The sequence below is a fragment of the Protopterus annectens genome, chromosome 6.part0 (assembly GCF_019279795.1).
Source record: "Protopterus annectens isolate FY-2018-M chromosome 6.part0, PAN1.0, whole genome shotgun sequence".
Classification (NCBI taxonomy): Eukaryota; Metazoa; Chordata; order Ceratodontiformes; family Protopteridae; genus Protopterus; species Protopterus annectens.
In genome coordinates, this window is record NC_056737.1 from 1,331,767,874 (window position 1) to 1,331,793,662 (window position 25,789).

Sequence of the window (25,789 nt, forward strand, 5' to 3'; positions counted from 1 at the left end):
TACCACTCCAGTAGTTGTGACCACTTCTGCTTCCAAAGTGTTGTTCATCTTACTGGACCAAAAAGATACTTGCCAATACATATCAATCCACAAAGATCATAGACAGTACATTAAGTTCAAGGTAGGATAAGGCTATTGCCAGTTTTTTTGGTCTTTGGCCTTTCCACTGCCTCATGGTATTTGTAAAGTGCCTTGCTTCAATGTTTACTGCACTTGAGGATATAAGGAATGCATTTATCCCAATTTCCATAAAAAAAAAAACAACTTTAAAATTTCCATGATTAAGTTACCAAACATACAGAATTACTTGGCATGACAATCTTAAACTCAGTTTACATATCCACAACAGCATCACAAAAACCCATCAAAAACTAATCATCCTGCAGAGTAAAGAAATTCTTTACAGACTCTGCCAAGGTAACTCTAGCCACCACTTACCTCTTACACTCTTTCCTATCATGGCCAACCTACAGGGCTCACTTGGTTTTAAACTTGAACAGTGCTGTAACAAAGTTGCCAGATTAGCTTGCAATAAACCTTAATGCCTCTGTCACTGTTAGTACTAAAAACAATTAACTGGCTCGAGCTTCCTCACCACCTACTTTTACTCAGCTCACCTTAATCCATAAAATCATCCATACCCCATCCTCCTGACCAGTAATTAGACCCCTACTCCAATGCTATCTTCCAAATCATCCCATTTGATCAAATAATAAACAACTGCTTACCATCTACAAACTACAAAGAGCTGCTGGGGTCAGTCTCCGTTCCATTGGTATAGCTAGAACATGGAATAAAATTCCTGTATCAATCAGGTCTGTCACACACCTTCATCTTTTCAAACCATTCCTAAAAGGCTTCCTCTCTGCCTCCTGGCTTTGGTCCATGTTCCTCATTTGGGGCATAGCTCTCTAACACCCTTCATCACCTTTCTTATACCTCCCTTTTAAAGCACTAAATCACTTAACCTGCTTATCCCCTTCTAATACCTCACTTTATTGTTCATCTAAAACTACTATACCTACTTCTAATTAGCACAACCAGGTTAATATTCCATCACTACTACTCTGTTAACCTTCAAATTTGCTTATCTCCTCTTTTTTGTCAAACATAACCTTTCTAAGGGCATTGGGTCGTATGTCAGCCTCTGTCATAATGGTAACCCAGGACAGGCTGTGCATGAGGAAGGATCACTGGTACCTTGGGAACATGTGTCAGCAACAGAAATACCCTCTTTACTAGGTGGGCGCATTTGATCCTCTTCATTAGGAGGGAGCTTTGGTTGAGGAGCTGAGTATCTGCAATGCAGTTAGGGAATGCAGTTGGCGATTCCAGAGGGGACATAGACCCTGAACATGTGTACCTAAAACTGTATTGATGAGTGCATTCAGCATACTTAAAAGTGTAAGGTGTATGTAGCAAGGCCATGATATACAACATGAAGCCTTCATGGCCCTAATCCTGGCCCTAAGAACATATCGATCAGTATGTCAGCCAGGGAATTTAAAAGCCATGGCAGTCAACAGTACAGTGATGTGTCTTGTAAATGATTAAGGGGGTACTTACTCCTTACTCTGTCTTTTTCTCTCCCACAGTTAGCCATCACCTGCCACCAATTCCTCTCTTTGTTCTCCATATCTGCCAGCTCCACCAGAGCCTCCCCATAGGCCAAACCTGACCCACAACTGGGACCCCTGAGACTGAGGACACTGATGCACCATCATGTCACTCCCAAGAAGTATACACTAACTTGCCACCTATGTTATCATTGCCTTTGGGAGGTGTGTGTGTGTGTGTGTGTGTGTGTGTGTGTGTGTGTGTGTGTGTGTGTGTGTGTGTGTGTGTGTGTGTGTGTGTGTGTGTGTGTCTGTGTGTGTGTGTGTCTGTCTGTATGTGTGTGTGTGTGTGACCTCCCGACGAAGAGGCTTACTACCTATGAAGCATGGAGCTTGACAGGCACATAAACTGCTTATTGCAGTTAGCAGTGTCTGCCTCCCCAGATGGACAAGCTGACAATGACCACTCTTACCATGCCCCTATATGGCTTCCATGCTATTAATTGAGCACTGGTAGTCTGAGGCACAGTAAGGACTTTACCGCTTTGAGCCACGGGGCCACTATGAAGCACTTACTCATCAGTTGTGCAGGCTGGCATTGATCCCAGTTGGAACTTCATCTTCTGGCCTCTTATATCCCATTATTATAGAACACAGTGGCAGACAAATTAAGCAAGACCAGACTGGGTAGCCAAAACTGGAAGCCTGAACCCAGTGTTTTCCATTCTCTGAAATAGGAATGGGGTCTTCTACAGATAAGTATCTTTGGCAGAAGCTCATAGGTACTTTTCAGGATATTGATCTGTGAGGATGTTAAGAAGCCAAACCTTCCATTCTCATGGCATTTTTAGCTCTTATATTTTGTGTATAAATAACCCAGAGATGAACAGAACAAGGAGATGTTGAGACATCTATTTACATGTTGCTCCATCCATGAGGGACAAGATTGCTAAGCAGGGAGTAAATTTGAAGTTACCCATTTATTCATCCAAAGTACATTTGTATACTGTAAGAGATGTACTTTGCTTTATGTGGAGTGGAAGATAGTTACACAGAAGTGGATTTTTTTGTGATACATATCTATCCCACCGACATTTTTAATTTATGTTGCAGTAGAGATTGAGATCCCTTGAACACATGTTTACATCACCATTGGATTTGCAGATGTGTAATAAATCTGACAGGATAGGGTCTGCTGAGTCTGTATACACAAGGAAGAGGTCAGTAGTCTGTGTGATACCAAGAAGAGAGACAAGGCTTTGAGGCAGTCTATGACTTAGGCCCTTGATTTTCTTAGTGAGGAAGCATTGTGTTCCTTCCATTTGGGACAAGTGTTTGTAGAGTTACATACCAAATGGTGCTTTATACTCAATGATTGGTTTAACGAGTACAAGTACAGTGGAATGATCACATCCCTGGACCTGGACAGCATACCTTGAGATATAAACTGTGCATTGAAAAATGATTTCCTTACAATAGTGGATACATGGTGATCAAAAAAAGAGTTTGCTGTTGACATATGTTCCCAGATACCTGACTACAGGAATAATTTTCAGGAGGGTGCTGTGATTATGATAGTTAAAGGGGAGTCATGCCTGTCAAAAATATATTTATACATTTCTTGGCATTTAGGTTTAGTCCACGGTTTTCACACCAGTTACTTGTTTGGGACAGGACCTTTTGGAGGTTCATGATGTCCTCTGGATAGTTTATGATGGCATCACATTTCCAGTCATCTACAGACTTGATTTGACACAACTTCTTAGCATTAGCTTTGACCTCCAACAAGTAGATAGCAAAGAGGAGTGCCCCAAGGACTGAACCCAATGGTACACAGCTAGATGAGGTAGAGATGCCCGCTTTATTTCCTCAGTTCTTTTTCTGAGCAATTTACTATCCAGTGTGTTACATGGGGATTTGCATTTAGCTTGGAGACTTTTTCTATGAAACCTGAGTGTCCAGTGGTGTTAAATGACTTTGTGAAGTCCAAGTACATGCTGTGTACCAATTTGCCCTTGTTCATTGCTACATTAACTTTTTCAAAGGAGTCAACCAAGTTAAGTAGTCAAGACCTTCGCTTAATGTATCTGAAATGGCATGGGTCAAGATTATGTAAGTTACCTATATAACCTTGTTTATTAATTCCATCCCTCTCATAGCCTTATGGATGATTATTCTCAGGCTTATGGATCTATAATTACCCAGATCCATTGAAGCCCCACCTTTGTGCCGTCTCCATTCATCCATCCTGAAGCCTGTTTAGATGCATATACTGACTAGCCTTTATAAGGAGTCTGACAAGTCATGTTTCAGGCTGGCAGAAGTATTCTAGGCCTTAAGTAACACCTTGGCAACTTGAGGGATGGATGTAGATATGTGATCTGAGAATATTGGAGAAGAGTGGGGGGCTGAAGTTTCAGATGAATGTGTCTGCTAGTATTGACTATGTCCTCTTGGTCTGAGTATGTGATTTCACTTACTGTTAGCTCTGCACATTACTGGGCATTGTTTCTGAGGTTTCTAACATAGTTAGCAATCACTTTGCGGTTATCCCTCATTTGGGTGGCTAGTTTTATCTTATATCTGATGTTGGATAACTTGAATATATTCAGGAGTCATTTGTTGAGTTTATCAAGATCATTTTTGACATCTTGAGAGTTAAATTTATTTTTGTGTGCAATGAGTTTTTTTTTCTTTTATTATTTATTATTTATTTATTTTATTTTATTTTACATTTGTTGACCAGGCTAGTCTAACTGGATATATGTCTATTTTCAGTAGAGTCCCGGGGAGAAAAGCTCCACATAAAAGACAAGAACAAACAGAACATTACAACTTCAGTTACAGATCACTTGTCAGACAAAACAGGTGATACATGGTAACCTAGCATTCATGATAGATAAAAGTAAAACAAAATAGAAAATTCCTTTTTTAACCAAACAATAGCAGAAGAAAAGAGTGTTCAGAAGGATGTGGGAGATTCCCAAATCAAAGTTATAAATATGGCACAGGAGAACAGAACAGTTATAAACAAGATTGGGAGAATTAGTTAAGGGCAGTGACTCATCTGTAAGGTAGTAACATGTTCATACAGTCTTTCTTGGGTACAATAAGTCTAACTTAGAAGGTAGTGGTCTTAAAGTGGCTATAAAGTGAGTAGTAAATTGGTGCTATAACCTAGGATAACAGGAAGAGAAATCTTAGTCAGGGTTAGTACAAGGACATAGCCAGTGGGTTGTAAGGTATAATTTGAGTTTCTTTTTGAATAGTGCAGTTGAAGAAATAGTTCACCAGGAAGTAGGTTCCAGTTTTTTTTCCCCACAGTGTTAGAGAAAAGGGAATCTCCTGCTTTATTGTTTGGTTTTTGTCTAGATACAAGTAGTTTATTTGCTGAGCGTAGGTTTGCAAAATTTTTATATGGGCCGATTAGACTCATGAGAATTGATGTGTTACCTGGATAATAAAGGGTTTTATGGGCAATAATCAGTTGGTGGAATAGAATCTGATTATGCAGTTCCAGCCAACCCAGTTGTTTCAGATTTTGGCAGAGGTGGGTTCTGAAAGGGGAGCCAGTAGCAAATCTGGCATGTTATTGTAGGAGATTGCCAGCTTGTTGAGGTTGCTTTTAGATAGATTCATGTATATAGGAGAGGCATAAAAGAGAGTTGAGATAATGTGGGTGTGGGCAATAGTAGTTCTAGCTATGGGAGTAAGGAAGGGTTTAATGTTATAGAGGGAGCCTAGTTTTCGGTTAACTGATTTTATTGTGGTGTTGATATGAATATCATAGTTAAGGTTTGTATTAGATTCCACCACAGGGGTTTATTTTTGAATTTGGCATTGTTTTTATTTCTGAGTGGTACCTATGCAGTTGTCTTTGCAATTGTTTTCATGTGCATAGAACATGGTGGTAAAGGATTTGCATACACAATGGGGTCATTAAGGTGGAAGAGGCTTTTGAATTCAACCAGTTCATCAATCAGTTTTAATAGATTAGTATTTGCATAATCTTTGAAAACTATGGCATTGGACATTACTTCAGGCTTCAGTCTTATGGTAAATGCAACTAATTTGTGGTCAGATTTGACCTAGGAAGAAGTTGCAATTGATGGGGAGCATAACTGCCCCATATTGGTAAGGACTATTCCAGGATTTTGTAACCCTAGCTGGGATACTGAATAACTGGTTGAAAGAGTTTGTATTGATGAAGTCCAGAAATTCCTGGGCATACATGCTTGAAGATGTACAAGTCTCCCAGTTTATTGGAGGGGTAGTTGAAGTCTCACAGGGGAATGATGTTTGACTTAGCACTTAGGGACTCCATAATACTTAAGTAGAAGATGCGGGCTAAGGGGGACATTTGGGGACCTGTAGTTTGCTATGATATTACAAGGGGCTTTTTAATAGTAAGATGGACATAACTTCCAGGTCATTAACTTGTCTAATGAGTCTGAAGATGAAATATTAATGCCTTCATCTAATGCAGTGATCTTGAATGTGTGATAGGCATTGATACCTTGTACTGATGGAGTGCTTTCATTGGTCTTAAATGATGCCTCTGTGATGATGCATATATCACTGATTTTCCAGCATAAGTAGTGCTTGTAGGGAGTGCTTTTTTGTTTGTTTGTTTGTTTGTTTTTCATTAACACTGCTAGTGTTGGTCTCTGACTTCCAAGATGGTTGCACATTCAGTAACAGCATGACTCTAACTCTTCCAGTGTGAAAACAGAAACTTTGCAGAGGTAGCCAATAGACCTGGATTTCTGGGTAAATTTCAGTAACTGGCTAGTAAATGCAGTGCCTGGATGCCAGGAAAATAGAAATGCAAATGACCTGAAGGAAAATCAGCTGCAAAAGGTGAAGAGAAAAACCTGCTTGGGGAGAGTACTGCATTCCTTCAGAAAAAAGCAGTGCAAGCTCCAGACATGACTTCTAGCAACTTAGAGGAAATTATAAGGCAACTGTACATAGACCTGACTAAAATAAATGAAACACTGATGGAGTATATCAACTCAAATTATAAAAGGCTGGAAAAAATGGAATAAGCTTTAAACAGATATTCAGATAAGGTCATAAAACTGAAAAACTCAGAGATCAAAATGCAATAAAGGCTGGCTGAATATGAGACTGCACAAGAAGAGATGTTTCAAAAAAATAATAGAATTAGAGGACAGACCACATAGAAAAAAAAAATGAGATTTTCTGCTGTACCCGAGAAGCTGGAAGGAACAGACTGTATTAATTTTTTGAAAGAACAAATAAGCAACCGGACTGATATTCCACAACAGGAATTGTTAATTGAAAGGGCATATCACGTGTATGCTCCAAACCTAGCTATGAGAAAACAACCTATACCTTTAGTAGTTGTTGTTGTGTCTTTCAGCTTTTCCTGGTTAGGGGTTGCCACAGCAGAACTCCGGTCCGCTAATGATTGGCAGTGGATTTTTACATGCCGAGTTGCCAGCCCTGATGCACAACCTTCAACGAAGGTACGCCCATTCATGCATGTCTCCTCACAGAAGATGCTCTAGCTGAGAATCGAACGGGACAACGTCTTGCTGTGAGTAAAGATGCAATGTTAACAACAGAAGGAGTTGATTCTGACAAAACTGTGTCAGAAGGACAAAGTACTAAAAGTGGGAGACAGTAGAGTGTTTGTGAAGAATGATTACTTATTGTACACCAGGCAGAAGAGGAGTAAATGTATTCCATTATTCAGGGAATGTTGATAAGCAGGCATGAGATTCAAACTGCTATCTTCGAAATATTTTTCTCTGGAGGAACAAAATCATTTTTTGATGAAGTACATGCTAAGGAAGAAATACAAAAGTTTGTCCAACAAAAAAGTGAGCTGTGAAACAGAAGGAGATTCTGAGTCTTGTTCTTCTGGTAATAAAGAACACAGACAGATCGTACCAGTGAAACCTTTTCCAGTGTTTCAAAGGAAAATGCTTAAGAGAGGGAAACAAAGCACAAGAGATGACTAGAAGAATCAAGAGTACATTGGAAATTAAGCAAAACATGGTTTGAGAGATGGGGATGAACAGGAATAGAACAAGAGAATCTGGAAATATTGGAATTTCTTGGACTTTGTTAAACTTGTAGGGGACTCTAAAGCATATGCCCTCCTTCATGTCATGAATGTTTGGAGAATACAATCAGTAACTTGGAAATGTACAAATATGAGATTACAAAGCAATAATTACATTTGTGAAATATGACAGAACAAGAAAATCTGGAAATATTGGACTTTTTTGGACTTGGTTACTTGTATGGGACTCTAAAGCATATGCCCTACTTCATGTCATTAATGTTCGGAAAATTACTCAGGAGAGGGGAAGAGGAGGGAGAAAGTTAGCTATAAATAAAACCAAATTTGTTTTTAATACTGCTACTTTGATGGGGAATGATTTTCTTTGCATGTTATAAAGTAAAATTTTCAGTTATTTTTACATGTAAGGGGCATACAAATGTAAATAGTTGCTCCTGTTTCTTTTCCTCCCTTCATTTCTCTTTTCCCTTGTTCAGTTTTAAGAAATGTAGGCACTGCAATGTAAAAAATGGTTACAGATCAAAATAAAAATTAGTGTGCTCTTTCTCATTCTTGTATAGGGAAATGACTGGGTTAAGGCAATTAGCTTAATATTTTAACAAGTTTTAAGAAAAATCAAATAAATGAAAAAGAATATTGGATATTATAAGGCATTTTTTTCTAATAGACAAAGGCATGCTTAGCAGTTTTCATGTCTCTAGCAGACAACCTGATAAAGAGAAATGGCTTGGAGAAAATGTTTTCTGAAAGCATTCAAGTGTTTCCCAGCTGAGAAAGCTATAAAAATAAGACAGACACAGACAGCATTTACTAGAATTACAGGCTGTACCATGCATCTTAGCATGAATAACATTTCTATTAGGTTATCTTAAAACTGTGTGTGTGGTTGTCAGTTTGGAACATTTGTTCCTATTAGGAGGGTAAAACTTCAATATTTGCAGATGTACATAGTTTTGTGTGTTATTATTAAGTTAGTAGGTTTTAGGGGGTATTGAGGGTGTGTTTGTATTTTTGAGGGTTTTCAACAAAACAAAAAGTTCTGTAAGGTGTGCCATATGCTCAAATGGATCTGTAAGATGTGCCATAGGCTCAATGGAGATGACAAGAAACAACTGTATAAATGATTATGATCCAAACAAGCAAACCCCCGAAGTCAATTTTTTTTTGTATAAAAGATTAACCTGCCAAACAGTACATGCATGAAACACAAAAGCTGGAACTAGATATTTAAGAAAAAAGCTGTTATACATAAAAGGTGAGAATAATATTTTTTCAAGAATATGATGCTTTCTATAATGTCTTTAAAAATTAATGGTATCACAGATAAATATAAAAAAGAAAAAGTAGTGAACTATATTAAACAATGTAGAGTGCAAATAGCTATGCTACAGGAGATACACTTAGAAAGAAGTGAGCATGTGAATTTGATAAAGAAAGGTTTTCAGGATGGTTATTCAGAGGATTACATGGGGCAAAGGAAGAGAGGAGTATTTATATTAATTGCAAAAAGAGCTCCAATAGTGATAGAAGAGGATAAAAGGCAAACATTGTAGATTTGTAATAATAAGGGGCTATTGGCAAGGGAGGAGGATTACATTGGCATGTATTTATACTTCACCAAAAACTGTTATAATGGAGCTTAAGTAAATTCTGGGAGAAATAATCAGCTTTCAGCAAGGAATATTACCTTACCTCTTAGTTTTAGCCTTAACATCTGAGAAGTATATACTTAGTAGGGGACCCAGCACAATTTGCAACAGTGAAGATGTGTCTGGTGGGCCCAGAAGGGAAAATATAACAAAAGAGGGTAGATTTGTAAAGAATTTATGAAAATATTTGGCATGGAAGATGTGAATTCATTATTAGGAGTTCTGAGTGAATTTCCATATTATTCCCCAAGATACAAAAACTAGGCTAGGCTAGACAGACTTTACATTTCACAGGAACATGTGCATTTAATTGAAGGTCTTGATATGCATCTAATAACTATCTCAGATCATGCACCAATAATAAGTAAAATGAAAACACAGGGTAATGAAATGAAAATGAGACACTGGCACTTTCCCACCTATCTGTTGAAAAGAGAGGAATTTAAGGAATGGGTAGTAGAAATTATTCAGGCGATAGAAAATTTGTCTGAAAATATAGGTAGGGAGCGGGATAAAATTAAAGTGGAGTTTAAAAATACGGTGGAAATAAAAGCAAGGGAGATATAGTTAAGAAGTAACAAGAATTATTTAGAGGGACTGACAAATGTTAAAGTATTGCAAAACAGGAGCAACTGCAGAGTGCTAAACAAAAAAATAAGGGATTACGATGATAATATGTTTAAATTTAGAAAGATTGCTGTTAAGAAACTGTTTTTTTGATAATAACTCTACAGCACAAAACATTTAGCACAATGACCCAGGCAGCAGAAAGTAGAAAGGGCTGTCACCAAGCTTAGGAAGCCTATAAGAAGAAATATAACAAGGGATCTGCAGAAGTATTAGAAATAGTTCAGAAATTCTATGGATATCTGTATAAAGCAGAGAAATATGGAAATCAAGAAAAGGTACAAATGGAAATATTTATGGAAGAATTAAATATGCCAAGGTTATTGGTAGAGGAGGCTCAATTACTAACAAATAGGATAGGAGGAGGAGGTGAGGTAAAAATGGTGATGTATTACCAATCTACAGGAAAGTCTCCAGGAGTATATGGCATTCCTGTGGCAGTTTGGAAGCTAGGAGGGAAAAAACTGATAAAGAGCTGGAAAGTTTTGTTTAACAATATTTTGGGAGGAGAAGTATCATCATCCTGGAAGAAAGCGGTGGTAGCTATAATACCCAAAGAGGGTAAAGATCCATCAAATCCAGCTTCATACAGGCCCATTTCAGTACTTAAACTATGATTATAAAGTGTTCATGTCTATAATGACTAAAAGAATGGCAAAAGTGATGCCAAAACTGATAGATACTTGGTTTAGTGGAGGAGAGACAAACAGCTGACAACATTAACAAAACACTGATGATCCAGAGGGAAGCAGAATGTAAGAAATACCCTGTTTCTCATGGGTCTTGATGCAGAGAAAGCATTTGACAGAGTAAGTTGGGACTTTGTATGAGCAGTGCAATGGAAGCAATTTTATTCCTTGATAAAATTATACGGTTGATTAGGAGGATATGTGAGGGATCGGAGGTGAAATTTAAAGTGGGTGGGGTCCTAAATAAGGAACTCAGAAATTCAAGGATATAATTGGTATGGTAGTCAGTAAAAGCTGGCTGTTTTTGCAGATGATATTTTATACTTGCCAAAACCACAAAGGGGCATTACAGTGTTGTGGAAGAACATTGTGAGACTTATTCAAATCTTTTCAGGATACGAAAGTAATGAAGCTAAAACAAAGACAGTGGCGGTAAGTTATGTACACACAAGCAAACTGGTTCAGCATTTTTCATATTTATGGGGGCATGATAAAATGAAGCACTTAGGGGTATGGATTAAAATGATTCTAGTGGGGCAGCTAAGGATATGTGTTAAGAAAAGATAATACAAAAAAATGAATAAGTGGAAGCTCTGTTCTATGGATTTTGATAGTAAGATACATGCAGTTAAAATGTTTTTAGTCGCTTTAGTCCTATGTACAGGTCAGGCATATTGTTATCAACCAGAGGAGAAGTTGTGCATAGCAATTAATAAAGAGCTGAAAGATTTTATCTGGGAGGGGAAGACAGCAAGAGTCAAGTGGGATAATCTTATTCTTTCAATAGAACAATGTGGACTGGGATTAGCAGATTTGAAGGGGTACTTCAGAGCAACACAGTTAAGGCTCCTATATATAGCACAAGCAGAAAATTTTAATTCAAAGTGGAAAGAGATGATAATGAAACAAGGGAAAACTCAAGAAATAAGGATAGACTGAGATTTTAGATGCAGACCTTTAAGGAGAATAACAATGATCATACAGAATATTATATTCATAAAGTAGCAGAAAGTATTCTAAGAACTAAGCCAACACAGGAATGGAGAAAGGAAATTCTGCAGGATTACTGCAATTAGGGATACAGATAATAGGCAAGAGGGGGGTGAAATTTATTGGAGAAAACCTTCAAAGGAACCAAGATAATGGGAGCAAATGAATAGAGAGAGAAAGGTAATAGAATGGGAGGACACCAAGAACTTATTTGGACTGCAGGTTAGAGATTGCCTTCCCTATCAAGGATTGATAACAGAGTACAGGCAAAGAGAAAGAAATGGGGGGGTCCTAAATGAAAGACTGGCACTGGTAGAGTTGTTAGTAGAATGTAAAACATAAGTTGCATATAAAATACTACATGATAACTATAAGAATCAATCACAGGAGATTAGAAAGGATTGGGATGAGAGAGTGTATAAACAATTCACAAAGAAGCAATGGGGGGATATATGTCTGTCTTTCAGATATGCAACAAAGTCTAGAAGATTTAGGATCTTTGTTTAGAAATGTTTACATAGGTATTTTTATCCCGCAAGTAGACTCCAAAGAATTTTTCCTCGTGTAGACAGCAAATGCTGGAGGTGTGATGGGAAAGAAGGAGGGAACTGGGAATATATTTTCTGGGATTTCTGGGAGTATAATGAGTTAGCAGATTTTACAGATTCATTGCAGACTGTTCTGTCAGAGCTGCCGGGTGAGAAAACTGGTGTAACTAAGGAAATTATCTTTTTGAGCTACGATACCGAATCAGAATTTCTTAGACATAGAAAGGCCTTGCTGAGTCTAATTATGGTGGCTGCCAAAATAGCAATTACTAGAAAATGGAAATCAAAGTCTAGACCAACTTTCCTAGAAGTAGCAAAGATAGTAACAGGTAAAACAACTAGAAATGGATCTTTAGAAAAGAGTAGAAGCAAATTACATAGGAAAAAATGGGAACAGGGGACCAATACATGCAGAGGAAGAACGAGGTTTAAAAGAAGGCAGGATATGAATGAGGTATGTAACGTCTGACAATGACTGGATATATTATAAGTGATGTTTAATATTTGCAGCTACAGTTGTATAGGCATGGTTTGTAATGTATAATGTTTACAAATGGAATTTTGTTGGTGTGGTCATTTATATCCACATGTACTATGACTGTGTCATATGTGTACTTGTGTTGGAAGGGCATTAATGCTTGCATAATGTATGGAATACTGGCACATGATAGGCAATGTACCGTCACCCTCTCCTTGCACACACTGGTGAGTGGTGCTTTGGTGTGCCTTACTATGGAGTGACATGGCCCACAGGTACTGTTATCTGGAGATGTGCCTGGATAATAATCAAAGCCTCCCCATGGGTGAGAAGACTCAATTATGCAGTGCACCCTTTAGTAAAGATCTGCTGGAAAAAAAGACAAAACAGCAACAGCTGATGAGATAGCTTTTTCACCCCCGTTCCCATCCTGAATGGTGATGAAAATGACTCCATTACACAATGGCCTTTCTGTGAAAAGCACTCTAGGCACAGCAATAAAGGTAAGAGAATATTTGTAAATAAGAAACAGAATTACAGAGGAGGAAGTGACTGAAGAGAGTGCAGTAGAACAGGGGGAGGGGGGGGAAACAGATCACCACCCAACAATAAAGTTAATGGATAATAGTGATGAAACATTCTCCTCCTCCACTTGCCCTCTCCTTACATCACGGGCAGAAACTTTTCCTATTACAAGAACATGTTACAGGTTACAGTATAGCATTCAGGAAGTTTCTTCCATTCCTAGGAATGTCCCTGTCACAACATGATTAACTTAACTCTCCCCATTTAGATGTGCTACTGAGTAGTGGAGTCATAGAAAAGATCTCAAAACTGGAGCAGGGCAAGGGGTTCTACTCAAGACTGTTCTTTTTATCAAAAAAGAATGGTTCCAAGAGACCCATTTTAATATTGTACTGTTCAAAATGTGTACACTGCAGGCTGTACTTGCTTCCAAGAGATGCACCCTTGGTGAACTTTGAAATGAAGGGTACATCTCTACATATACCATTCATAAGGCCACAAGCTGTTCCTTAGGTTTATAGCTGGGAGAAACTACTACAAGTGTACCTGTCTGCCACTGAGTCCTTCTGCTGTACTCAGCAGTGCTTAACACTAGTGTTTGCCCATTTCCTCTGTACTCAGCAGTGCTTAACACTAGTGTTTGCCCATTTCCTCATAAAGGTGATTCATATTAATATTGTGGGCTGTATTAATTCATTAGAATCACTCTGTTTCATATACCTCAAAAGTGGTAGTCATGAGTCTGCCACTCTGACATGATTTTGTTTTTCAGTCTTTGTACCAGTACCTACTGTGCATTTTGTGTCCAAGTGGCATGACCCATGTTGTGTGCAGTGGCAATGTTTCATTTTCCCTCAGTCACTGAGATATGTGATCTCTGTCAGCTGCTAAAATCTTTTCATGATGCATTTAAATCTCCTGCAACACAAAGTAAGTAAACAGCAGGGTTTTGTTCAGTAGTAAAAGCCATGGTTTCCAAAGCCTTCCTTACACTCTTGTTTATGTGTTAAAAGTTGCTAGCATGTTTACCTGCTCAGCTTATTTAACTTTGACTGACATATATCACTCTAAAGGAAATCTCTAGTTAAAAACTGCAGAAATATATGTTTTACTATAGCATGAAGTTCTGTAATGTAATAATGCAACAGAATCACTTGAAGTACTACCCGTTATATCTTAATATGATTTATCACAAAATGGTTGTTATGAGGCCAAGAATAGTTATATAATCTGGTTTCTGTCTTCCAGAATCCATTTTATGTTCATTTTACATGACTCTTGCTAAAAAGTGTGTGCGTGCGTGTGTGTGCGCGTGAGTGTGCGCGTGCGTGTGTATGTGTGTGTGTGTGTGTGTGTGTGTGTGTATGTGTGTGTGTGTGTGTGTGTTTTCCCCCTCGTTTATACAAAGTAACAGTACTGTGAGACAAGGGCATCTCACATAGCCCATGGGACCTGTATTTGTTTTCTTCCTCTGAATTGCCCAGATTTGTAATAGTAGCTAACTTGCTGCTAAATCTTCACAGTTAATTTTAAATCTTTACAAAGCAGACTAGCTAAAAGTTTTTTCATAACCTATCTGAAGTCTTTCAACAGCTCGCAGACCATCTACCATACCCTCCTACAGGTGCCAGACTTGTCAGTCTCCTGCAGGAACCTTGTATGACTCAAGTCAATTTATGTCCACCCTTACAATGCTATTCTTTCCTGCAGAATCAATATGTACATCCTTCAGTTGTGAAATATGTCATATTCTGAGAATTTTCCCCAAGGCATAGATGTATTTTTGCATTACATTATCCCACTTATAGTGATACCCCTTTTATTTACTACTTTATAGCTTACTGATCCTTCATCTAAACAGAATCATTGAGTATATCAGGTGGTCAGTACTTTTATTATGAAATCAAAGTATTGACTATTACAGCCATTTATGAATTGATGATATGCAGTCTCACTTTCAGGTACTGTAAACTGAACTGGTGCTTTAAATATCCCTCTTCCTTGTCAGGTGCCTGCGACTAGAAAGTTGAAGTTTTATTTTGTTTATTATTATTATTAATAATAATAATAATAATAATAATCTTCACAGTGCTGTAGTCATCTGTTAGAATAAAAAATTCTATACCTTTCCACCCCCTTTTTTTGTGAAAAAAGTCAACTTTGCTTTGCCTGTACTGACTGAAACTTGTCATTTCAAAGAGCCTATTAAAAGCAAATCTCAGCTACCTGTAAGTTTGTTACTGTGGTTCATTTTTTTTAGTTAAATAAATAAAAGTAAACTTTCCCTGACAAACATGAGAGTCTTTATCAGTCTTTTTATGTAGCATTGTAGTAGAACTAATTCCTGTTTTTTCATGTAAAGATTTCTCCAACAATAAACTCGTTGTAAAAAATAGTTTCACTTTAGTTATAAAATAGTTTCACTTTAGGTGTTTATAGCCTTTTACTGACCTCAGCAAGACAGTGTCATGATGTAAAATCATTGGTGGTGACCATGTATAAAAAATACAGACTTTCTAGGTTTACTTTCTCAAATGTGGTCCTGTCTAAACAATAAAATCGTTTGGGTTTCGAATAGCATCATACGAACGGACCCCATTCCTAAGTCAGGGTATAATTAAAGTTCATGAAATTAGTACTTTCATTCTTTGATGTTAGTCAAAAGTTCTGTTTGCAGCACCTACAATGTGCTTGGAATTTATTCCTTCTGCAACTCATATGGAGTTACATATGTTGTTAGCATATCTAAATGTGACAATAGATTCTTTTTTGTTATGCCCATTGCTCCTACTACTATTAGAACTGTCTAGGTATCTTTCTTCAAGATTGCTCTCATTTCTTCCTGCAAATCCTGACATTTTATGACTTTGTCTCTCTGTATTTATTTACCGGGAAAGTCCAACTTGGAACAAAGCCAATTTTCAGCAGATGCCCGGGGAGAAATACTCCAGACGCATGTGAGACATTGTAATCACAAGGTATAGCGATTTCAGTGATCAATGCTACTTTTGTCTTTTTTAATGGACTACTACATCTGGTTTTCTCGCATCTATTTTTTGAATTGTCAGTAATGTGTGATCCCATATGATGTACACTTCATCATTCTTTATAATGCTTTGTGGTTCATGTTTCCAATGCTTCTCAGCTACTTCGATATTGTAGTGTTTACAGAGTCCTGAGTTCAACAATCTTGCCACATTATTGGGCCTCTCAATGTACAGGCCCTCTGCCATATGAGTATCACACGCAGCAAGAAGGTGTGTAACTGTTTAAATTATTTTCTTATAGAACCTACATTTGTCTGCTTCTCCCACATAGCCAATGGACCACGATTCTTGCATGGTATTATCAGTATTTCCTCCTTTGGTTTCAATTCACCTCTCCTTTATCATTCCTGTGTCAAATCCTGGTCAACATCAGGTTATTTTAGACCTCTATACTTGCCACTGTATTTATAGCTTCCCACATTTCTTTTTCTTCTCATCTGATCTTTGCCCCTTATATTGTTTCTTTTGTTTTTTTTAGGCACATTATGTTGCTGTCTAGTTTTTGTCTACTTCTGGTTTGATTTCCATTCCCACTTGACACCAGATTGCTTCTGCTAAAATAATCAGAGAGGACATCTTAGACTTCCTCTCCTCATGTTTTCAGCAGATATGTATGGAGTCCCATGACTGCAGATCAATACATGTAATCAATTTCAAGGAGGCACATACTTCCTTCAGAGTGGGGGATATATAATCTTGGTATACAGTGGTTTGTATATGTCATTTGATAAGCATTAAGCATTTTTCTTGTTTTTCTGTCCAATTTATCCAGTACCTTTTGGGGACAGTCAGTCACTCCAAAACTGTAAATTAAAACAGGGAGAGCAAATTGGTTTATAGCTTGGACATTATTCCTATATGTTAGGGCTGTTTTGAATATTAGTTTTAGTCTTCTGAAGTATTCCTTATAGAGTTTTATTCACATTTGTTCATCTTTTATTGCTGATCCATAATCATTTCTTTCATGTTCAGGTTTCTTTATGTCACCTTCCTGTCCTAGATTGATATGTTCTTCTTACTGCATCTTTCCTTCTTTAAACATTGTTTTTGCACTTTTATCAAGACCAAATGCCATTCTTATATCATGTGAGAAAGTTTTAACCACTTGCAGTTTGCTTTCAGCTCCTCATCTGATGAACTGTATAATTTTAAGTCATCCACAAAAAGTAGATAAGAAATCTTTAAGCAAGTTCATTTTCTGGAAGCCAGATTATAACTAAAACCTAATCTGTTATTAAACAGCTTTAATAGGTGAAGAGCAAGACAAAACAGCAGTGATAAAGAATCACCCCAGAATATCCTCATTTGAATTTTTATCCCTGGGATAATAATTTGCCACTTGGCATGTTAATTACAAAGTGGTCTGTGACTATTTCATGGTCACTGTAATACAAATGATCAGTGTAGGCTGTATCTTGTATATCTGTAAACACTCCTTTATTTATGAATGTGGGATGCTGTTGAATGCTTTTTTGTATGTATCCATGCTATGCTTCCATTTTTACAATTCTCCAGTGTGACTTTATTTTGCAACAAATGATCCTTTGTTCCGTATGACTTTCTTTTATTAACCTTTTGTTCTATTGCCATAGTTGGGTTTTCTTCTAAATGACTGTAAACTCTGTCGGCATCAGTTCCAGTATGTAGTCTGAAGGCAAGTTATTGATCTATAGTTTTTAGGATGACTTACAAGTTCACTCTTAAGGAGGAGGAGTATTGTTTTTCCTGTTGTTAACCAGGTTTGTGTCTGTGCACATATAAGTAGTTCTTACTCAAGGCTAAATCGTCATATAAAACTGTTAATACTTTTATCCAGAAGTTAAGTATCGCAGCTGGGTCTGGGGTTTTCCAGTTTGGAGCTTTTCTTATTTTTGTTTCAATTTCTCTGGCCATCACTTCATCCATTTCATATCCTGTACATTTGGACTTCTTACTGTTTCATTTACTTCTTCTATCCATTCAGCATCTTTGTTATATTCCACATGGTCTTCATAGATATTTCTCCAAAATGTGTCTATGTCTTATTTTTTGGTGGTGTTTGTATTCCTTTTGCTTTGTTTCCCATTTCTCTATAAAAGTGTTTTTTAATCAATTAATTACTTATTTTGTACTCTTCCTTTATATTTATCTGTATATCTTCTAAGTTCTTCTACCAGTGCCAATATCTTTAGTTTATTATCTGCAATATTGTACGGTAGATCCTTATTTGTTCTATTAATGTGAGTTGCTTTTATCACATCTATCTTTCAAAGTAGTTTTGTTGGTCTGTTCCCTCTTTTATATTCTTCTAATAGTGACACTTCTTGTCTTAATTGCTTTATAATTTTCCCTAGTCAGTGGTTCCATGATGGCATGTCATTTCTTCCCTAACTTTCCCTTAGTGCTCTGTGTTTTTATGACAATATTTTATCTGCACAGTAATATATCCTATTTACTTCTGTTAAATCACATGAATTTCTGTTAATAGTCTCAATTACCTTGTTCATTTGTTTTATGAGACTTCTGATATTTTGGGTCTTATTGACTTTCTCTAATCTACTTCTTTTATTCATCTTAATATGTCTATCCATCTCTAATAAATCAAGCAACTCTTTCCTTAGATCATTTCTTCTAAACTGAGGGCACATTGTTTGCTCTTTGTTTCCTGTGGGCATTCTACAGAAAGCTCCAGACTGCCTTCCTATTATCTTCTGCTGCATCCTGCACCATCTGTTGCTGTTTAATATGGGATCTCACTGGCCCATCACTCCACAACATTGACTGCATCAGAGTTGCCACTGTTTCCTGTTCCTTCCCTTGCTGTGCAACTCCAACTGAACATTTGTATTTGTTTCCTACTGAAGGCTCCAGAACATCTTCACGTGGCTAGTGATCATATGCTTCCCATTCCACCTGTTTCTCCTTAATTTGGGGACTCACTGTCCCATAATGTGGTGTTGTTACCTGAGATGGCTTGTCCACACTAAATCCTTCACTTTGCAGATAATTTTATTTTTATTTTATTTTATTTATTTTACATTTGTTTACTGGGCTAGTCCAACTGGATACATTTCCATTTTCAGCAGAGGCCCAGGGAGAAAAGCTCCACATTGAAGTTAATACAAACAAGTCATTTACATAAAGAAAGTAAGTAGTTAGTAAAATACAAACAGAAATAAGGTTTAATCTAGATTATACTAGTTGAAAATATATACTGGGAAGGACACTTACTCTAATTTTATTTACAGTACAAGATAGGGGAGTTATACTTTAGTAAAACATTCATGAAGAGTATAAGTGATTAAGTAAGTATAAACCATAGAGAGTTCTATATTAATTCATATCAGAGGCTAATTAACAAGGGTGTTTTAGAGATAGTCTACTCAAGGAGAGTGAGTAGAGAGAGGTAAGAGAGGGTGATTAAGAGAAGAGTAACAGTTTATATTTCTTTAACTTCTCCATTACAAATCCTCTTTTCTATCTTTTCTCTTTGTCTTCTTATTTTTTTGTGTTGTGAAGTTTTCCATATCCGGATGCCTTTGCCTAATTTCTCTTCAAACACCTTTGGTGCTGCTTTTTGTATTAATTAATTTTGTTTTCTCCTTTGTATAAATATTGCACGATGTTAATTCTCTTTTTCATTCCCATGTCCATATTTGTTCTTCATATGTCTCCCACTCCACCTGTTTCTCCCTCATTTGGGGACTCGTTCCATCATGCTGTGGCATAACCTGTGTTAGACGTTCCACACTAAATCCATAACTTCTGATTCTATTTGTTTACCTTCTACTTCACTAATCTTCTGTTCTACATTTCCTTTATGATCTTATTTTTTATATTGTGAAATTTTCCATATCTGGGAGCCTTTGCCCGCATTTCTCTTCAAATATCTTTGGAGCTGCTTTTTTGTATTGATTAGTTTGGCTTTCTCCTTCCCATAAATATTGTACCATATCACATCTTGTTTTCTTTCCCACATCGATGTTTCTTTTCTTGTACCTTTCAAAAATCTCTAGGCTTTGTTCTTTCTATTTTTGCACTTCCTCTGTCCCTTATTTTTTCCAAGTGGCCCAACATTTCTTTGTCTGTAATGTTTTTCATGGATCTGTTGTATTAATGAACACAAATTTGCATTTGAAGCTTTTGACAGTTTTTCTTGTGCAAAAGTTTTTATTTCCTCTAATTTCTTTCTTAATCTTTTTTAAATATCTTCTATCTGGAAATTCTGGGCTTCTTGCATAATAATAACAATACATAATTTCTTCGTTTATAGTTCGCTCTGTCATCTTGTATCTCTTTTTTTGGCCTGCCATTTTTTGTGTATTTTGTATATTACTACTTCCTTCCACAAGGGGTGGAGGGGGCATCCTACACCTTGAGCCTGGCCTAGCCCCCATTGTAAAAATGTTTCCTTGTCTTAAGGATTCTACACGGTCATTTTTTCCAGTACTGGCACCAGTGTGCATACCAGGATTGGACAATTTTTTAATCCTGGGACTTGTGTACCCAACTGTCTTCTTTTATTTTTTAACCTACCTCTCTCCATTATGTATGCTGTATAAATACAGTCTATATATCTGCATCATCTTGATAAGGTTTTGTGAAAACAGGGTCCTCCAAGCGAAGGTACTCACCAAGACCTGAGGAAGAATTCAGTTCAGCAGTGCTGCTCTCCTTTGTCTTGCTGATTTTGTCATCTCTTCAATCCAACCCCCAAATGTTCTACAGTCTAGCATGGGTCATGTAGGCTGAGAAATTCCTTTCTAAAACAACCTGAAATTGGAATACAGAAAATACTGGGGTCTTTAATATCTGTAACAGGGAAAGAGATGGAAATTAAAAAAAAAAAATGAAACTTGCCAAAGGCTTTCTAAGTGCTAAAACAGCATGTAGGTAATATAATGAGAAAAAATAATGCAGAGATAAGGCTAGCAATGCTGGGGAGTAGAGTTCTCCTAAAAGGACATGTGCAAACTGACAAAATCAAAGTAGTCAGTCTGTTCTCAAAATATATTTCCTCAGTCATTGTTTACCTTAACTAACCTTAACTATCTTTCTGTCATTTAAGTTTGTATTTTCACTTTTCTTTTTAAGGAAGATCACTTCCAAAAAATGCCCTCTATAGCTTTAACATGCTCTGCTCGTGTTGGTTACTCTACAGGAAGTTCTCCTTTCTTGATGACTTGCTGACATCATGTCAGGGTCATCAGAGTCCATTATCTAATAAGCAAGAGAGAGAAAGACATGCAAAGGGAGGATTTTCAGATTGGGGCAGTCTTACTTGTACTTTTTTGTCAAATTTTTCAGTTTCAAGGTAAGTTACACATTGTTGGTTAATCCAGTCTTTAAACTTCCATTTACTCCATGCTTCTTTTTTGTGGAAACAAATGTAAAGGCTGCTTCTGTTTCACAGTGACACAAGCACATCACATTCAGCACGAGGTCCATAACTCTTAATTGTCTCTGATTTTATGTAATGTCACTGAATATTACCTTTCATATGCCCATGATTTTTGCAGAATGCCCTCAAATTTTCCTTATATTTTTACCTTGTCCATCCCTCATAAAACTTTCAATTTTCTAGTAAATCACTAAGGACTACAGTCAGACACTAATAATATATATATTAGAGTTTCATAGGTTATAGTTCATTCTGTCTAGAAAATGCATGCTGATGGAAAATCTGGTCCATTAATAAATGAACACACTGCACTCAGCCCATATGCAGCCTACTAGTGCATGAAGTACAGGTAAAATCCAACTTTACATTATCAAAGCAACAGGTATGATGATGCAAAGACAGGAAGTACTGCCCTCATAAGTCCATGGAGAACCAAAGTTTGTGAGCAGGAAATAACAGTAAAATGAAACAACAGAGTATCTGGTAAATTGGATTTGCAGAACAGGAAGCCATGCTGTTAAACCATAAGAAAGAGAAAGACTGCTTGTAAGTGCAAAACATAGCTGCCCATGACCTTTAAGGACTGATAAACTTTCACTTCACTTGGTAGAAATGAGAGCACGAGCAGTTCCCTGTTTGGTAATGCAGTAGACGTATCCCTATTCATTGTGTAGAGTTCTCCCAGCAAGACTTTGGAAACAAGTTTCATTTATATGTTAATTTGAGCTTTGTAGCACTTTACTGACCTCTGCAAGATGCAGTCTCAAGATATAAACTTGTAGACAGTGACTAACAATAAAAACATCTAAAGGAGATGTTCCTAGCCCATGTCATGTAACCCATGACAATTTCCTTTCTGAAAGACGTTGAGATTTGAAAAGGAAAAGTGATGGTAATGTAAGACCTTCGTAATGTGTGTTGGGGAAAAACGAAAATGAAGAAAATTAAAGGTACTGAAGGATTATGGGTACCAAAGTACATCTATATGATACTATACAGTGAAGATAACTCTACAGCAAGTTAACTACTTTGCATGGTAAGGTTCTGCATCCCCTGGGACTGTATCTGCTTCTTTTATGTTTCAACAGCATGGTATCTTCTTAGCTCCTAAGTAGTACTAACAGACATAATAGTAATGTTTGTGAACATTCTTTCAGGATTTTACAGATGCTTTATCTAGCTCAGAACTACTTTCCGGTTCTTCCTATCTGCTTGATGACATTTTGGATAGAGAGTTGTCTTCTTATTTGTTGGTTATATTTAATTTTGGAATGTCTTCTGTACAGTGGAGTTTTCCTAATGATGATTGAAACAGAATGACTTCAACATTTGTCTTATTTTTTTTCTTTAATCTGATATATTATCTCCAGATGGACAAATGTTTATTTTGCTTGCACTGCATATGCAAAAACATATGGCTTCTGCATTAACCCCCCCCCCTTTCCCATTTTGTACATGAGGTGAGGGTATCGCATCAACAGTGACCATCACTTAGCTCATATCACCATGTGCAAAAATATACTTTGCTGTTTTAGTTTAGAGTGCCACTAAATTAGCCTCATACTTGGACTTACTTATTTCCACCTAACACAGCCAGAAATCTCTTAATCTTTTCATTAGTGCATGATGGGTATTTTTTACAGTTCACAGATGTATCCTGTTTTTGCATTGTATATTTCTAACTACTGTTCACAAACAATCTCCTGTAAATCATTGCAATCCCATTGTATTCATTTTGTAATAATTCTGATAAACAGTGTGATCTCTTTAAGATCCATTGATTTGCTTAAATTAAAAAGAAAAAAAATTCACAGTCACTGTATGAGATATTAATAATGCTGGAATAACAGCCTGAAATTGTTACATGACATGTATAGTTACCCTTTTGTGGCTGCATTGTCAATTGTGCCAATGAATTACTTCCAGAAAGTGACTTTGTCCTCCATTTTGCCTACTCCTCTCATTCATTCCAAAGGTATTTGTTTCAGCAGGTCACTCATTTTTTCTTGCCATCACATTTATTCTCAGCCTACCTTCTGTTTCCACAATAAACTTTTGCTCTTATTTTTCACTTATTTCCTTTTGGGAGCAGTTTGACAGTGATTGATCACAAAGGAATTAACTCCTACAACCATGAATGGAATATCCTCACAAATTATTGTAGCTGTGGAGATCACCAATAAACTACTAGCTGGGAAAGGTTGCACGGGAGTGTAATGTCACAAACTAAATGGACCGTCACTGTTTTGTTTTTATACTGCTATTTTTTTATAATTTTCTTAAGCCGTTTGGTAATGTTTTACTGTTGTTTCTTGACATGCATCAGTGAATATATTTTCAGTAAGATCATTCCTTGAGCAAGTTTGTTGTGTTATAAGCATTGCAGTACATAAATTGCTTAAGTAATGATCAGTCTGTACGTTTGATTTTTTTATAGCAATTACATGCAATAATAGCAGCATCGGTGTCAATCAAATCATCTCAGAAACTAAAGAAAATTCTTGAGGTAAGTAAAGGTCTGTGCAGAGTTAAACAGTCTTTTCTGAATTCTACTTATATGTAGAAGCTGTTATTAAGAAAAGTGGATGTGAAACTGGCTGCATAATATGTTTAACAAAATGGAAAACTGCAGCAAAAGAAGATGCTAGTTTTAATTATTTTGTTTTGTTGTAATTTAGTTGAATTAGCCTTATTGTTTCTTTCTGAGACAATACTAGAATGCTGTATGGTCTGTTAGTCTGGCAGTTTAGTGCAGAGTTAAAGCTGTGAGCTGCTAAATGGCTTCATCCAATAATACAGGGTTTGATGTCACTCCATCTGTATTATTTGGCACCACTATATTTATTTAATTATTGTTCTATTAACAGCAGAATGCATTTGTTTGGTCATGTGGGATAATCAGTTCCTCGTTGGCAACATTTAATATTCTGTAGAGGTATGACTTAACTTGAATGGATGCCTTAATTAGATCACTTGGGTGATTTTCTTTTTCTTTTCAACATATTACAAGCAATCGTGTTTCATTTGTTATTGTTTTTTCTCTGGCAGATTATCTTGGCACTTGGTAACTATATGAACAGCAGTAAAAGAGGGGCTGTCTATGGCTTTAAATTACAAAGTCTAGACCTGGTGAGTAGTCCAGATAATATTCTGAGTAGATGATTTTCTAGATTTGCACAGGCTTCTCTTACTCTTTGTTTTCTTTCTCCTTTTCATCTTTTTTTTTTTCGTAATAGAAACCAGAAATTTTAGTTTCCTCATTTTTAAGTTCATGTATTCATCTTCTATTTCAGCCCCTTTACAACTACCTGGTATGTCTGATTTAAAATACCATTCTTGTAATTTGTTATTATTTATAGTCAATGCCTCGTTTTCCACTAAATGTTTTAATTTAGTATTACTTTTGTGTTTGGAACCTTGTAAGATCAGATAACCTGATTTTTTGAATATTAGCTTTTTATCAACAAATGTAAAATAAATAAATAAAAAAATAGTGTTTTTCACTTAATTGTTAACTGGAAGGTTACCTTTAGAGTCGAAAATTTAGATAACATTTGCTGCTTAAGAGTAAATATAAACATGCAGAACACCACCATAAAGTTCTATGTCCCAGATGTCATTTATCTGAACAATAAAAATCTTTTCCTCCTTTGAACTAAGTGTAGAAAGAATATACCTTAGGTAGACAGTATGTGTTTTCTAGAAACTTAACAGGGTGGGTGTGTCATCCTGCTGTCATCATCCCCTTGCAGAAGTAAGTGGTGGTCCAGCTCTGACACCCATTGCATGTCAAACACTTTGCTACTGGACATGTTCAAGTGTAGACAATTAAAAACAGGAAAAACACTCCTACAGCAGCAGTGCAAAATTGTCCCAGGCGTACCTGTCAGCCTCTTAGAGCAAGATATCTGGACAAAGCCATAAATAAAAGTAGGACAAAGGCCCCAAAACAGGGACAATTTTTAAATATTGCTCTAACAAAGTTAGTTGATAGAATAACATGTTTTGTATTAGCATAAATTTTCTGAATGGTATGAAGTCTGTCATTATTTTCTAACTTCAATATTAAAATGATTTGCCACTAATTTGCCAGAAAACCAGAATTTTATGAAAAATGGACCAAAAATATGAGGCAAATATCTGTAGAGTTGAGAGGTTTTGGTCCCAGTATACCTCATTCTTCTCGCTTGCCCCAAATTTGGAGCTAGTTCAGGCGAGTAAGGAAGAGGTGGTATGCACGTCATT

At 36.7% G+C, this 25,789-nt stretch overlaps 1 protein-coding gene across 1 annotated transcript in view; it reads left to right on the plus strand.

Annotated features, from left to right (window-relative positions):
* FMNL2 (formin like 2) overlaps positions 1-25,789 on the plus strand; it is a 1,741,163-nt gene that overhangs the window by 1,619,580 nt on the left and 95,794 nt on the right. The window contains exons 19-20 of the mRNA XM_044074902.1: positions 23,982-24,050; positions 24,593-24,673. Coding sequence (XP_043930837.1) covers positions 23,982-24,050; positions 24,593-24,673 — 150 coding nt within the window. The remainder of the gene's footprint in view (positions 1-23,981; positions 24,051-24,592; positions 24,674-25,789) is intronic.